Raw genomic sequence first — 13,499 nt, 5'->3', positions numbered from 1 at the left:
AGAAATAACATCACAAGTATTACAAAACATTTTTTATTGAAATGTTCAATACAAAAAAAAACAATGGAGAGTATCTTAACTGTAACATTTTCCTGTAGCTAGTGGTTTTAACGAGATTATGGAACCAATGTCTCCAACCCCCCAAAAAATGTCTAGCTGTAGGTGTGCACACTAACGAAGCAACCCACATTCAGATGACATGTTGAAGGAAACTCTGCTCCGTTAACTTCCCCACAACATGAAGTTTAAGTAAGCTGATTTAAAAACAAGCAAATGGTCCTGGAAGCAAATAACTGACCAAAGAATGACATTATTTACAACAGAGATGGTGAGCAGCAGATTTAAGGACAAGATACTATGTATAAGGGTGATGACAGAACTCTCCTAAATCTATTGTACATTAGAAGAAAGAAAAGTAATCTTTATTTGCACCTATTTTACCAGGCCAATCTTCTTGGCTTCTGTCTCATAGATAAGTAACCTCCACATCTTCACAATGAAGACTTCAGCCTCTTCATCAAGAACCTATAAACAGCAGCCCAGGAGAAAATTATGAATTCATCATTAGAAAAATGCAGCAGCACTATTTGATGGTGCATTAAATCTGTATGTATTTTTAATTGCATGGAAATTAGTCATAAGGGGCCTTAACACATCTATGGCTATTTGGAATATGTCAATTGTTCCCTAATCACCCAATAGGAATTTTTGTCCAGTGAAAATTAAAACATTTTGAAACACAAAACAACATTGCTGTCACATAATTACAATGTACTGGATTAACATGGGCTGGTTTACCTTCTGTGATAAATTTTGAACAAATTACATTGTTTAAAGACAAGTGTACTTTACAAAACACTATGTTCATCCGTGTTGCTCTACTTATTTTAAAGATATGTTCGCACCACAACTCATGAATATGCCTCGTGCCGAAAATCAGACAATACCTGGGAAACAGAAAAGCATTTTTCTGTATCGGTGGAATGCATCACAAGACAGGTTTTCTAGTGACCATGGGTTGTTCACTACTTTCCAAATTGCAGTGTGCATCCTATATTCACGATACATCAAACAGCACTAAAAAAAACCGGCAAACTCACTATATAGTAGATAAGGAGTGGTTATGAGTCTGAAGACAGGAGTTCACACTTAACACTATTTCCCATGACCTTGGTGCAAAACAAAATGTCCGCCCGTGTCAATGACTCACCATAGCGACATCATCCAAGATGCCCTGTGGGGTTCCGTGAGCCATCACCTGCAAGCACACAAGCGTGAGTGCATTCGTGGTGCGACTGGAAATAAGTGACCAGGGTTGGCCATCAATACCTTGGAGCAGACAAAGTCCACTAATGTGGGCTCCTCCTCGCCAATGTACTCGATAATCTTTTTATTGATCCACGGCCGCACACGTCGTTCCATTAATGTCTGCAGAGAAAGCCAGAAGAAGAGTGGCGTGAACACCGTCACTCAATCTGGATGTGCGTGCTCATCGTCAGTTTTGTAATGTACAATCCCAATTCCAATGAAGTTGGAACATTTTGTTAAACAAAAGAACAGTATACAATGATTTGCAAATCATGTTCAACCTATATTTAATTGAATACACTACAAAGACATTTAATGTTCAAACTGATCAACTTTATTGTTTTTAGCAAATAATCATTAACATTAACAAAAAAGCTGGTACAGGGTCATGGTTACCACTGTGTCACCTTTTCTTTTAACAATATTCAATAAATGTTTGGGAACTGAGGACACTAATTGTTGAAGCTTTGTAGGTGGAATTCTTTCCCATTCTTGCTTGATGTACAGCTTCAGCTGTTCAACAGTCCGGGGTCTCCGTTGTCTTATTTTACGCTTCATAATGCACCACACATTTTCAATGGGGGACAGGTCTGGACTGCAGGCAGGCCAGTTTAGTACCCGCACTCTTTTACTACGAAGCCACGCTGTTGTAACATGTGCAGACTGTGGTTTGGCATTGTCTTGCCGAAATAAGCAGGGGCGTCCATGAAAAAGACGTTGCTTGGATGGCAGCATATGTTTCTCCAAAACCTGTATGTACGGTTCAGCATTAATGGTGCCTTCACAGATGTGTAAGTTACCCATGCCATTGGCACTAACACCTTTTTACCACCTGTCCCAGCTTTTTAGGAACATGTTGCAGCCATAAAATTCTAAGTTAATGATTATTTGGTAAAAACAGTAAAGTTCAATTTCCTGTCTTTATAGTGTGTTCAATTAAATATAGGGTGAACATGATTTTCAAATCATTGTATTCTATTTTTATTTATGTTTAACGCAACGTCCCAACTTCATTGGAATTGGGGTTGTAACAGAGTGCAAACACTTTGTAACTGCACTTAGTAAACCTTTCACAAATCGGTCCTTCAGTATTTATATTTCTGTACTTTTACTCAAGTACCTTATACAGGACTGCTTACCGTGTCCACCATGGACCAATCCAGAGGGTAGGAGAACAGGTCGGGCTTGGCCGTGGGAATCTTTTCGATGAGGCTCTTGATGTGTTTGCGCTTCTCCTCCGAGTTTGGCCCCTTGGCGCCGTCCACTCCCAAGCTCTTGTCATCGTCGTAGTCCAGAGGCACCAGTTTCCTCTTGCGTGGCTGCTCGTCCGCCTCCTCCTCGTCGAACTTGCCGAAGACGCTGTCGACGGGCAGCTTCTTCCTCTTGCCTGCGTTGGGCTGGCTGGGACTGCCGGTTGTACCTGTGTTAGGAGATTAACTCTGACATATAAACCTGCCAGAACGTTTACTTGGTCAAACTCTATGTATGTTTTCTTGGGTGATGAGTGGTGTGGATTTGTACCAAACACACCTTTTGTAAATAAGGCCAATAAGTTCAACAGTGGTTTCATCGAAATATAACGTTTTCACACGTCTGGGAGATTTTGCTATGACATTATTATATACAATATATATTTTGGCTCACAATTCACAGGAAAAGAAATACACTTGGTGGTGGTACTAAACCCCAAACGTTTCATTTGTGCATTCAATGAACCCTTCGTATATGAAAAAAATATAAATTGTTTTCATATTCAAAACATAGGTATATATTGTATTAGAACACAAAGTCAACCATGCATCAGTTGCTCGCAAAATCACTGTTCAAAGAAAAAACAAAACAAGTTTCACAAAAACAGAACTAAAGAATATTTACTGCAAATCTATGTAACTTGCTGTTGCCTTACAGAGATAAGTTTAGGAATGCTTGGCTTCACCTTGGCAAGTGCCACTCATACAATTTTTGAAACCAAGTCTGTTCCTTTTCATTTTTTTGTCTACCATCCTCTAAAAGAATTGCCTTGAGACTTACTCATTGAACCCCTGGGGTTCAATCAAACCTACTTTAAGAACCACTGCTCTGAAGACTTAAGTTGCCACACTCTGAAGTCAAGATACCACTGTAGTAGATTGGATAATCGCGGTTTGGCATTTGCTGACTTTTTTTCTTGTAACCTACCTTCCGTTATTTGCAGGTTTTTGACTCGATCCGTCGCTTAATTATTTGCATATTTTTGCTATTCGAGGTTGTGCTCAGTCCCTATCCACCACGAAAAGCCGGGATAGACGCTACAAGCAATTCCAAACATTTTTTTTAGGGGTGGGGGCATGGGGTGTCTACTATTTTCGCTATTTGCTGCAGCGGATCTTGCTCCCCATCTCCAGCTAATAGCGAGGGTTCAGTCTCGTACTTGGAACAGGATTGTAAAATTCCATTCATTCAACATTTGTGTTTTTGTTATTCAATGAAAGAATAGATTGTTGAATAAATTAAAAACATTTTACATTTCATTAATTTGTAATATTTTGCACTCCTGTCTTAATCTTTATATTTATGCTGATTATTTCATAAACGTCCCATAGAAATTTTCCATAAATGTTCCACCTTTCGCAAACTGAATGATGAATGAGACGTCCCACTCATATTTCTGAAATGAGTGAAATCCGCTCACCCAGTTTGAGGCTGAGGCCAATCTTGGGTCTGTTCTCGTCCGGAGGCAGCGCGTCGGGGGGCGAGTTCTCGTGCGGGATGATGATGCCGCATGGCGACTCGTTGCCGGGCGTGTCGGGAGACGCGTTGCCGCTGGCCGACGACACGGATGGCGCCGCCGTGATGGGCCTCATGGTGGGCTTGAGGCAGGGTTTGACTTCAGGGTTGTCTTCCTCGTCATAACCATCATCTTCGCCCTCCTCCACGTCCTCGTCCTCCGAGCGGGCGGGGAGCGGACGATGGTCCGGTCTGTCTTGGTGCCCGCTGTGGTTTTCTCTGTGGTCCCGGTGGTCCCCTCTGTGGTCCCGTGACGCCCTGTGGCGCTGTTCCCGCGGCTCCTCGGGTTCCGGCTCTCGGACGACAGGGGGGCGTCTCAGTCGCTCCTCCTCTTCCTCCTCCATCTGGACCAATAGAATGTGCCGGAGGTGAACACCAGTGACATGGATCAACGTGCATGGAATGATGACGTGACCTTCACAGAGACAATGCTCACGCACGCTCACACACACATGCAGACTCTCACACACACGCACATGAATAATGTTGTCAGAGAGCAGCGTTTACCCTGCGTAGCTCTGCGTCTGGGTCTGGATGTCCCTCGTCTAGCAGCCGCTGTCTGATTTTCTCCAGCTCCTCCTTCTCTCTCTTCCTGTCACGCTCATCCGCCTCCACCTCCTTCTCTCTGTCTCTGAGGCGCTTCTGCAGTGCACTGCCCCTAGTGGCCGCAACCGGCAATGACAAGCTTCAGAACAATGGCTGCAGGTTTTTTTTTTTTCTTCTTTGCATGTCTGCCACCAGAATGCAAATGTAGGCCACGGAGTCTTTTTTTTTTTTTTTTTACTGTGAATAATCCTTATGGGCGCAAAAGAACAAGAAGACAATGACATGCATAAGTAGGTACGAAATGTCAAAATAAATTTTCTGTATTGAAGAGTTAGAAGCTTGTGTGCTACAGCTAGAAATCTACTACATATCTGCAGTTTATAAGCACAGGCTGTTAAAAAAATTTAGTGATTAGATGTTATACCCTATATTGCCTTCAATGTACCCCATAACGCATCGTGAAAAGTAGTGAACAATGATGGTCAGTAGGAAATCAAATATATCCAATGATGTATAAAAATCCCTACACAATGATATTAAGGAGTAGGGAATAAGTGAATGATTCCAAACAGAGGCACAGAAGACAAAGTGTTTGCTGTTGGCAGTGGTCTGCCTCTCATGTAGTTAAAAAAGAAATTAACTAAAATATTGGAAACATCTCTTATTATTATGAAATCATTTTTAAATCATCAATCTCAAAGACTCATTCAAAACTGAGCATAATTATCTTTTTAAAGTAAGAAACCCATTTTAGAATTAGCTTGTGTGGGTATAAAAAGGCAGTACTATACATTGTTTCTAGACTCAAAAACAGCTGGATTTAGAGTGCAGGTCCAAGAGCCCAATTTCGATTTGACGCCATTGCCCACATCCGTTTATTTTTATTTATTTCATGTATAATCGACCACCGCTATTTGTGGGGGATAGGGACCAGGCCGGACTGCAATAATGAAAATATGTGGATAATTGACACCCATTATCACTGCAATGGGGGGGGTTAAAAATTAATTGACTGTTCACATTGACATGAAAAACTAGGATACATGTCACATAGGGGGGGGGTCATAACTGACCTGCAATCTGAACATAGCCTTTGTGACAAACTACTGTACATGAGCTTTTATGCCTCCTACCTGTAATATTTGGGGTCATCCCTGTCATCATCGTAGTCTTCCAGGAACTCTTTTAGCCGTTTGCCTTCCTTCATCTGACACAGAAACGAAATTAAATGGGAAGACCTTAAAATGAGTTTTAACTATAGTACTACCTAACAGCAATAATAAAAATTAGGCCTTAAATCTTTCATAATATGCAGAGTCAGCATATCACATAAGATCAAAATTCAGGCAAATTAATGCAAAAAGAAAAGAAGAATAGCCATCTTAAGTTCCTGTAAACTAAGTGCCAACATTTAAAACACAAAAGACTCTAACAAATGTTTTTCCACCAAAAGTAGATATCATTCAGTATTCGTGTGGATGACTGAGCACACATGTATTTCTGCTGTTATCAGTTTCATGAAGCAACTTTTCCACCGTTTGTTCCCATTCCAATGTTCATGATAGGACGCTCAGTCGTCATGGGTACAGACCAATTTTTTGTGAACAAAGGACTGAAATGCATGACACCAATCACACAGTACCTCCAATCAGTCTCAGCTGTTCATGCTGCTTGACAAGTATAGTAAAGATATAGGCTGTTACATTAGCTTCTTCAACTAGCCACCAACTGGCTAGCTGCCAAATAATGCTTACTTGGGATTTGAAAGCTTTGTGTCTTTTCTAACAAAGTGAAAGAGGAAATAGAGGGTCCATGCTGAAAAAACAAAATATTTGACAAAAGTGTGTTGCAATGTGATAAAAACAACTACATGAGAGACAGATGAACAACTGTGAATCCAAAGCCTGGTGGGATATAATCGTTAAAAGCATAGTCTTTAGTAAGAAGAAAATACAGGTCCAAGGAAAGAAGAAGAAATAGAGAAGTGGACATTTTTACTTGATTTAGGCATAGTCAAGTAGAAAAATCCCTCTCTCACCATCTCTCGTCGGCGCGCATCTTCCCTCTCGACATCTTTGGCGTAGTCCCGTGCTTTCTTCCTCTCCCTGAGCTCCCAGTTTTTCAGGCGCTGTCATCAAAATCATGTCAGACCAGCCACAACAACAAACACGGAAGTTGTGCATGAAAGCGCTACATCCTATAAGTCCATTGCTACCTCCTGATAGGCTGCTTCTTTGTCTCGGAGCTTCCGCTCCAGCCTCCTGCGTTCATGCACCTCCTCTTCATCGCCTTGGTCTCGTTTCTTTTCTCGCTCTTGATCCCGGCTCTTCTCCCTGTGACAAAAAGAAGTGTTGCATTTGTTTGCCTTTAACCAGCAGACCTCAAAAAGTTGGTTTATATCACCTTTTGTGGACGACAATGTTTGCACGTCAACAATTTGGCATCTATGAACTGAGGTAATTACAGCTACGACATTTTTTTTTCTTCCCCCTAATGGGAAAAGGAAGGAGTCTCATGGAGTTTTTAGTGGAGGATGCACCCAGCAACTACTTAGGGCACAGCGGCTATTAGACTGGAACAATTTGGATATGCACGTCAGCAAACAGAAAAAAATGCATGTAATCAGACAAATATGTTCATTGTGGGTCTCAGTGAAACCCTTTGCAGCCCGTGCGTATATAAAAGTGATCTTTTATTTCACCTTGAGTGGCTGCGAGCAGCACTTTTGTCTCGGCTTCTGTCCCTCTCCCAGTCACGCTCGCGTTCTCTGGTCCTGCGCTCGCGGTCTTTGTCTCGGTCCCGCTCTCGCTCTCGTTCCCGCTCCCGTTCCCTCTCGCGCTCCTTCTCTTTCTCACGGTCCCGCCGCTCTCTTTCGCGCTCGCGCTCCTTTTCTCGCTCGCGTTTCTCTCGCTCAAATTCCAGACGCTCCTTCTCCCGCTTGTCCTTCTCCTCCTCCCTTTTCTGCCGGAGGAAAACACACAGAGGTTCAGAGGACTGCGTGGACTGAGGATAGCGTTGACACTCAACTTGCTTCAATGGTTTTCCAGACTGTGACGACAGACGAGGAGCTTTCGTACGCTCTTATTCGTCCATGCAAATGGCTACAAATCCTCAAGCTTACTTCCGCTACAAAGGGTAAAGTTTAGCATAGATGTAATTGGAAAGCACACAGGAAAAACGACAAGGGGGAAAAAAAAAGGCGTCGCAAGAGACTGCTTTGTCATTCTCCTTATGAGTGCCTCTCTCAGCACAAGGAAATACAAAAACAAAGAACAGACGTCAGTCTTTGCTTGAACTAGTTGTTTGGGACTTACAGGTGATGAACTATGGACTCAGCGCTTCGCTGCCCCTACAAGCCTTTTAAGTTAGGCCTGGGAGGAAATAAGGTCACACGGTATACAAGGGAAACATTATATATGGGATTTTGTTTTGCTTCAGCATCAACAACAGAAACAACCTTATTTTATTTCAATGAGTACATTGGCATTCTGGCAAGAACATCAGGAATATTTCTGCACAGATGAAATAAAAGTATTGTAGAAGCTGTCTTACCCCTTGCAGAAGTCTATGGCAGCTCTTGGCGACCCAAGATACACGCGCACGCACGCACACATACTCACACACACACACACAGAGATACCAACTCTGCCTTTAAGGGCATTACACACAAGGCTTTTGATGGGAATAGTTTTGATTAAACTGAGGACAGCACAACCCAGAATGAGTGAACAAGCTGACACACAATCATGCTGAGAATCTGTGATGGACAAGCCTTGGGTCTAATGCTGTGCTAAACAAGGATACAAACTAGTTATTAAGTTATTGTACAAAATTGATGAAAATGTGTTATTATTTTAGTCATAGCACATCAGCTTAGTGTTACTGTATTCTACTTACCTCCCTACAATACAGGAACAATGATCCCAGTCGAAACAAAACAACTAATTAACATATTTCCTCAAACAGTGACCTCTATGCTAATGGGGAGCATGCCTCAAATTAAATCACGAGATGAGTCATGGAATTGAGGAAACAGACAGTTGCTTTACCCCCTCAGGAAATTACCTTTATTATATATGACAATGACATGTCCCACAAACAAAACAAACATCTAATTTAACACGTTTTGGAGTTTTAGATCGTGACTTATTCATTATGAAATGCATTTCCTGGTAATACATTCTCACAATACACCAGTATAATACAGCGAAACTATAAAATATACATTCCATTTTTCTATATTGCCTCATCTCCAATTGACCATCTTAGATTCATTAAATGCCTGGTACATTCTACACTTGTCGCTATTTGAGGAGATAATTTATCATATAAACCATGCAAAATGCATTTGTACAATGAAGGCCTCTTGTCTGATTAAACATCTTACCTCTGTCCAGTGATTTCTGCAGTTGAGTAAATGAACACCACTGGTCACTATTTGAGGAGATGAAGTAGTATGACAAATGCATTATTTTAATGCTCAGTTTCTGTTCAACTTTGTTGGTTTGAACATCTGTCTTAGCGGAGATACTAAAACAAAAGCATATTTAAGATCAAACGTCACTGCCTTTGTCCCCCTAAAATGTCAAGACTGAGATTTTGTTTTTTTCTGCTCTTCCTTCTTCCTCATTATGTGCATATTCAGTATAATGTTATTAATGCTAAGGCAGAGCGAGCAGGGCACTGAAAGACAACAAGAGATGGAAACGACACCTCAAAACATCACCACATGCAGAGGCACGTACCTTCAAAGTCTTCAGATCACTGTGCTGCTGTGAAGAGGGCACCCCCCTCTCTCATTACCCCGTACTTATGCATCAGATTCAAGACTAGGGCCACAGTTACTGCAGCGGTTATTGACTAAGGTTTGTCCTTTAAACATAACCATTATTATCACGACAACAGTATCCAGAAGACTCGCAAAGGTTCACACACTCTTCGGCCTTCGGGGGCACCAATAATGGGCGCAAAATAGAGTGTGGTCAAAGTGGACAAGGACGCTGGTCAAACAGGCCAAAGTGCAGTGCAGTTGCCCCTCTGCAAGTCCTCAAGAGGGGGGCACCCAGTTTATGTAGAAAGTAAAGGAAGGCTCATACTTACATCCTATCCTCGCAACTTTTTCCAAAGCTCTGAGATTCATCTTGCTTTAGTCACCATATGATCACTATCATAATGGTGGGGTTTAATGAATAGATTAGCTTTTAAGTAACTTTACATCGTCTCCATGCATTGTTTGTGTGTGTGTGTGTCTGTCTGTGAGATAAATGCAGAATCTATATTTGTCACACCTAAATAGATTCACTACACAATTCTTTTAAGGTGACTCAACAGTGAACATGAAATATAGCACTAAGTGTGAAGTAAACTAATCGCAGGGTGTATTTTAATGACATCCAATTTATGGTGGAGTCTTGATGTTGGTAAAATGTGTCAACTGTTGCTTGAGTGTGCAAGCTACAGGAGTGAACTACGTGATCAGCTGCTGTCCAAAAACCTGTAATGTCAACTCGAGGATCAAAAAAGTGAGTTTACCTTGTGAGTGTCTCGAAATTTACTAATCTCTCTGGTAATCAGGTCTCTCTTGTCATCCTCCATATCGATTGTATTCAAGTCATCCTGTGGATTAAGTAAAGTGTCATTTCTCACATTGTTTTATGATAAAATTCTTAAAGATGAACTTGACGCACCTCATCCTTTTTATCCTTTTTTCTCTTTCGGCGCAGGGCATCTTCATCCTGGGAAGGCGCGCTGAGCTCATCAGCATATTCCCGCATTAATCCATCAATAGAACCTTTGACGACCTGATCCTTCTTCTGTGTGTCCGCATCCAGAACCTCCTCTTGATCATCTCCATTGCCTGACTCCACTTTCTGGCAACACAGACAACAACAATTAAGTGAAAACTGCAGCATAATATTCAAGACCAAAATTCCTGGAAACAAAAAATTCTTACCCCATTAGTACTCTTCTTCTTGGCCTTCCACTCATCTAGCTGTGCTTCAGTTTTGGGATCCACTCTCACAAGAAGGTTTTTGTCACCAATTGGGAGGTCATGAAGAAGCCGCAGGGCTCGTAGTGTGGAATCTGGTTCTTTGTACTCACAAAACCCGAATGCTGCCAATAGACAAACATGAGAATATTTACAAAGTCCAGCTGACTGACATTTTTCTTAATGAAGCACTATAATCACAATAGAAGTTCTAAAGACGTCAGTTTACGACTGTCAAGGCATGCAAGGTTTCTACATTACGAACTGTGCCCAATTAACTAGTCTGCTTACAGTTTTTTATTTGATTGTTTTATATCTATGGCCTACAATTATTTTTTATATACAAATTCCTACTTGTGCACAAATTCAGGTTATGTCACCGCCATATAAACCAAACTCGGTCATAAACCGAGGAGCCCTTGTAATATTTTTATTTCTCTTCAGACTAAACTTCATAACGTTTTAGGAGTAGTTACCTTCTTTTTACACTTAAGAACATGATAAACTGCAATGTATAAAGTTGATTGGCCTGCAGCAACACTCTCACACATCATTAAAGTTAAGGCTGGGTACACAATTGCTGCAGTTTTTAAGTCCTACTATATACAGGGGTTAATTTATTTTTTAAAGACATGACATTTAATGTTAAAATGTTTTCTCAAAACAGAGCCTATACAGGTAATAAAGCTTTTATTACGGTCAAAGTTTGACTCTGGTATAGAGTAATTAAACATCCATGATGTCCTTTGGGAAAAGTTGAAAAAAACTGAAATCAAAATAGAATTAAAGTTCCATAAGCACTGCAGTTTGCGTTCAAACTTAGAGGTGCCACTTTAATTCATCACGGTTTACCTTGTAGCTTGCCTGATGCTCCCTGAACTCTTTTCCAGCTCAGGACTATTCCACACTTCTGTAACAAGAGCACAAGATTTATAAGTTCCACCGAGTAACTTTAACTCAGGCGATCAAATGAGAGACTTTACACTGGTTACATTTAGGAGTAATAAGTGCTGGTATTGCAGATCATCATAGGACCATGTCCCTTACCGCTAGCAGCTGTCGGATCAGCATGTCTGAGGCTTTTTCAGATATGTTGCCCACAAACACTGTGGTGGTGGGGCCGGCCTCGTCATCTTTGGCTCGGAGAAAAACGTCCTTCCGATGGACTGGAGGTTTACTGACCACAGGTAGAGACGACACAATTACGGGGTTGGGGGTCATGATGCCCATGTGAACTGGGATCATCGGCGGTCCTGCAATAAGAAAACTGTGCATGACTACAACTGTGTTTATTATTCATGAAAATGCTGTCATTTTTTTGTCAGTTTATACATCTTAAGCGGGGTACACACACATACTAACATTCAGGCCTAATTTGAGCATTGCGATAAAAGTCAAACTGCGTTTGGTCGACCCACAGATATTATTATGACATGACGTGTTCGTCGTATTGAATACACCTCAGACTATAACAGCAGTAAGAACACACGTTGCATTTTTCTTCCTCATCACGTGTGGAGTCTCTCACATTTTAGAAATTGGTTAAGATGTTAAAAAATTTTGTACTCCGCTTTAGATTAAATGAGTGACAGCAAATAAATCCTTCGCGGTCTTACCTGCAGGGAAGCCAGCATACTGAGGGGGTATCCCGGGAGGGGGCAACAGTGGCCGGTTTAAATGTGGGGGGAAGGACATCGTGGGGCTCAATCGGATCGACCTGGTGTGGAGTAGTGACAAACATACATTACGTTTTACCCCAACTACTGAACAGAAGATACGTTTGATACTAAGAATAAGAGGAGTGTTTTAGGAAAGGGAGAGTGAGTGGAACTTGTTGCAACCTGTAAGTTTAGTATGTTGGCTATCGTCGTTCAACGATCCCAGAACAGTTGGGAATTGTGCTAAGGAAATAGACCAGTAGCTGGGTGTAAAAGTCCAGCGGTTGCGTGAAAACAGATTCAAAAGGCTCTGTCGCTTTCAAACTGCTTATTTCCGACTGCAGCATTCATAACAACTAAAGCGACGATGCCAAGCAAAAAGGTTAAGCGACTACTAACCACGCCATCTTACCCGGCATGGCTAAAATACGCAAGCTACTTTGGCTACGAAGCGTTAAGAGTTTAGCGTACAAAATAGTGCAAAAAAAAAGACAATTTAAGAATACCTACCCCGGAATAGTTATTGGCTTAATGTACCAAAGTGGCTAAAACTTGGCCTTTAAGTGTGAAAATCTTTCTAACGCTGCGGTGGCTGGATTAGCACAATAGCTAGCTGCCGGCCCGCTATAACAAATGCAAAGGCCTATGGAGAGGTAGTGAGGAGCGCGTGGTTTTAGTTCCGGGATGTCGCCGGCGGACGGAGCTACAGTAAACTCCGTGCAGCACTCAGCAAAAAGCAGAACATTTGATAATATCGAACAAACCTAATATGGCTGGGTATGTTAATAGTGACGCTCGTAAATGTATTACTTTGTATTTGGTGATGTTTGTACATTTTTCAATACAATAAAATATCAATCATATTGGGTTTAAGGATGAATTATTATTATTAATTGGAATTGATTGAAGCGACCACACTTGTACATGGGCGCCAATTACCCCGGAAGTCTGGATTTGAGGATGGGGTGACGTCACACTCGAATTGCAAGGGCAGTCAGAAAATAAAAATGGATGCCCGTGGAAAGCCAACAACAAACAATTTAATGCTTTAACATTTGATATTTCTTGGCCCACTGATTTCACATGTTCTCACGTGTACACACGAAGACCATACGTAATTTTCATAAACAATCATTCAAGAATTACGTCACTTCATGCATGTGTCATTGTCCGCTGCTGGAAAAAAGGTTTTGTTAGGTTATCAAGCCCACGGAATTGCAATTTGTTAGTTA

General features: G+C 41.4%; 1 protein-coding gene across 2 annotated transcripts; it reads right to left on the bottom strand.

Annotated features, from left to right (window-relative positions):
- Window positions 1-49: 49 nt before the first annotated feature.
- rbm25b (RNA binding motif protein 25b) lies at window positions 50-12,952 on the bottom strand. 2 transcript variants are annotated; one of them, XM_061704612.1, is made up of 17 exons: window positions 12,778-12,951; window positions 12,226-12,326; window positions 11,657-11,862; window positions 11,462-11,519; window positions 10,574-10,734; window positions 10,308-10,490; window positions 10,153-10,236; window positions 7,322-7,581; window positions 6,836-6,953; window positions 6,659-6,748; window positions 5,754-5,827; window positions 4,582-4,732; window positions 3,980-4,418; window positions 2,448-2,728; window positions 1,330-1,428; window positions 1,211-1,258; window positions 50-525 (listed from the first exon to the last, which is right to left on the bottom strand). In XM_061704612.1, the coding sequence occupies exons 2-17, from the start codon at window positions 12,302-12,304 to the stop codon at window positions 433-435; spliced, it is 2,424 nt and encodes an 807-aa protein (XP_061560596.1). In that variant the 5' UTR covers window positions 12,305-12,326; window positions 12,778-12,951; the 3' UTR covers window positions 50-432. The 2 variants fall into 2 exon arrangements, with proteins under 2 accessions (XP_061560596.1, XP_061560597.1); XM_061704613.1 differs by lacking the exons at window positions 50-525; window positions 1,211-1,258 and having other exon boundaries at window positions 1,338-1,428; window positions 2,448-2,760; window positions 12,778-12,952.
- Window positions 12,953-13,499: the final 547 nt, after the last annotated feature.

This window comes from Phycodurus eques, chromosome 18 (assembly GCF_024500275.1).
Source record: "Phycodurus eques isolate BA_2022a chromosome 18, UOR_Pequ_1.1, whole genome shotgun sequence".
Classification (NCBI taxonomy): Eukaryota; Metazoa; Chordata; class Actinopteri; order Syngnathiformes; family Syngnathidae; genus Phycodurus; species Phycodurus eques.
Note: the sequence above shows the minus strand (reverse complement) of the source record. Positions and strands in the feature narration are given on the sequence as shown.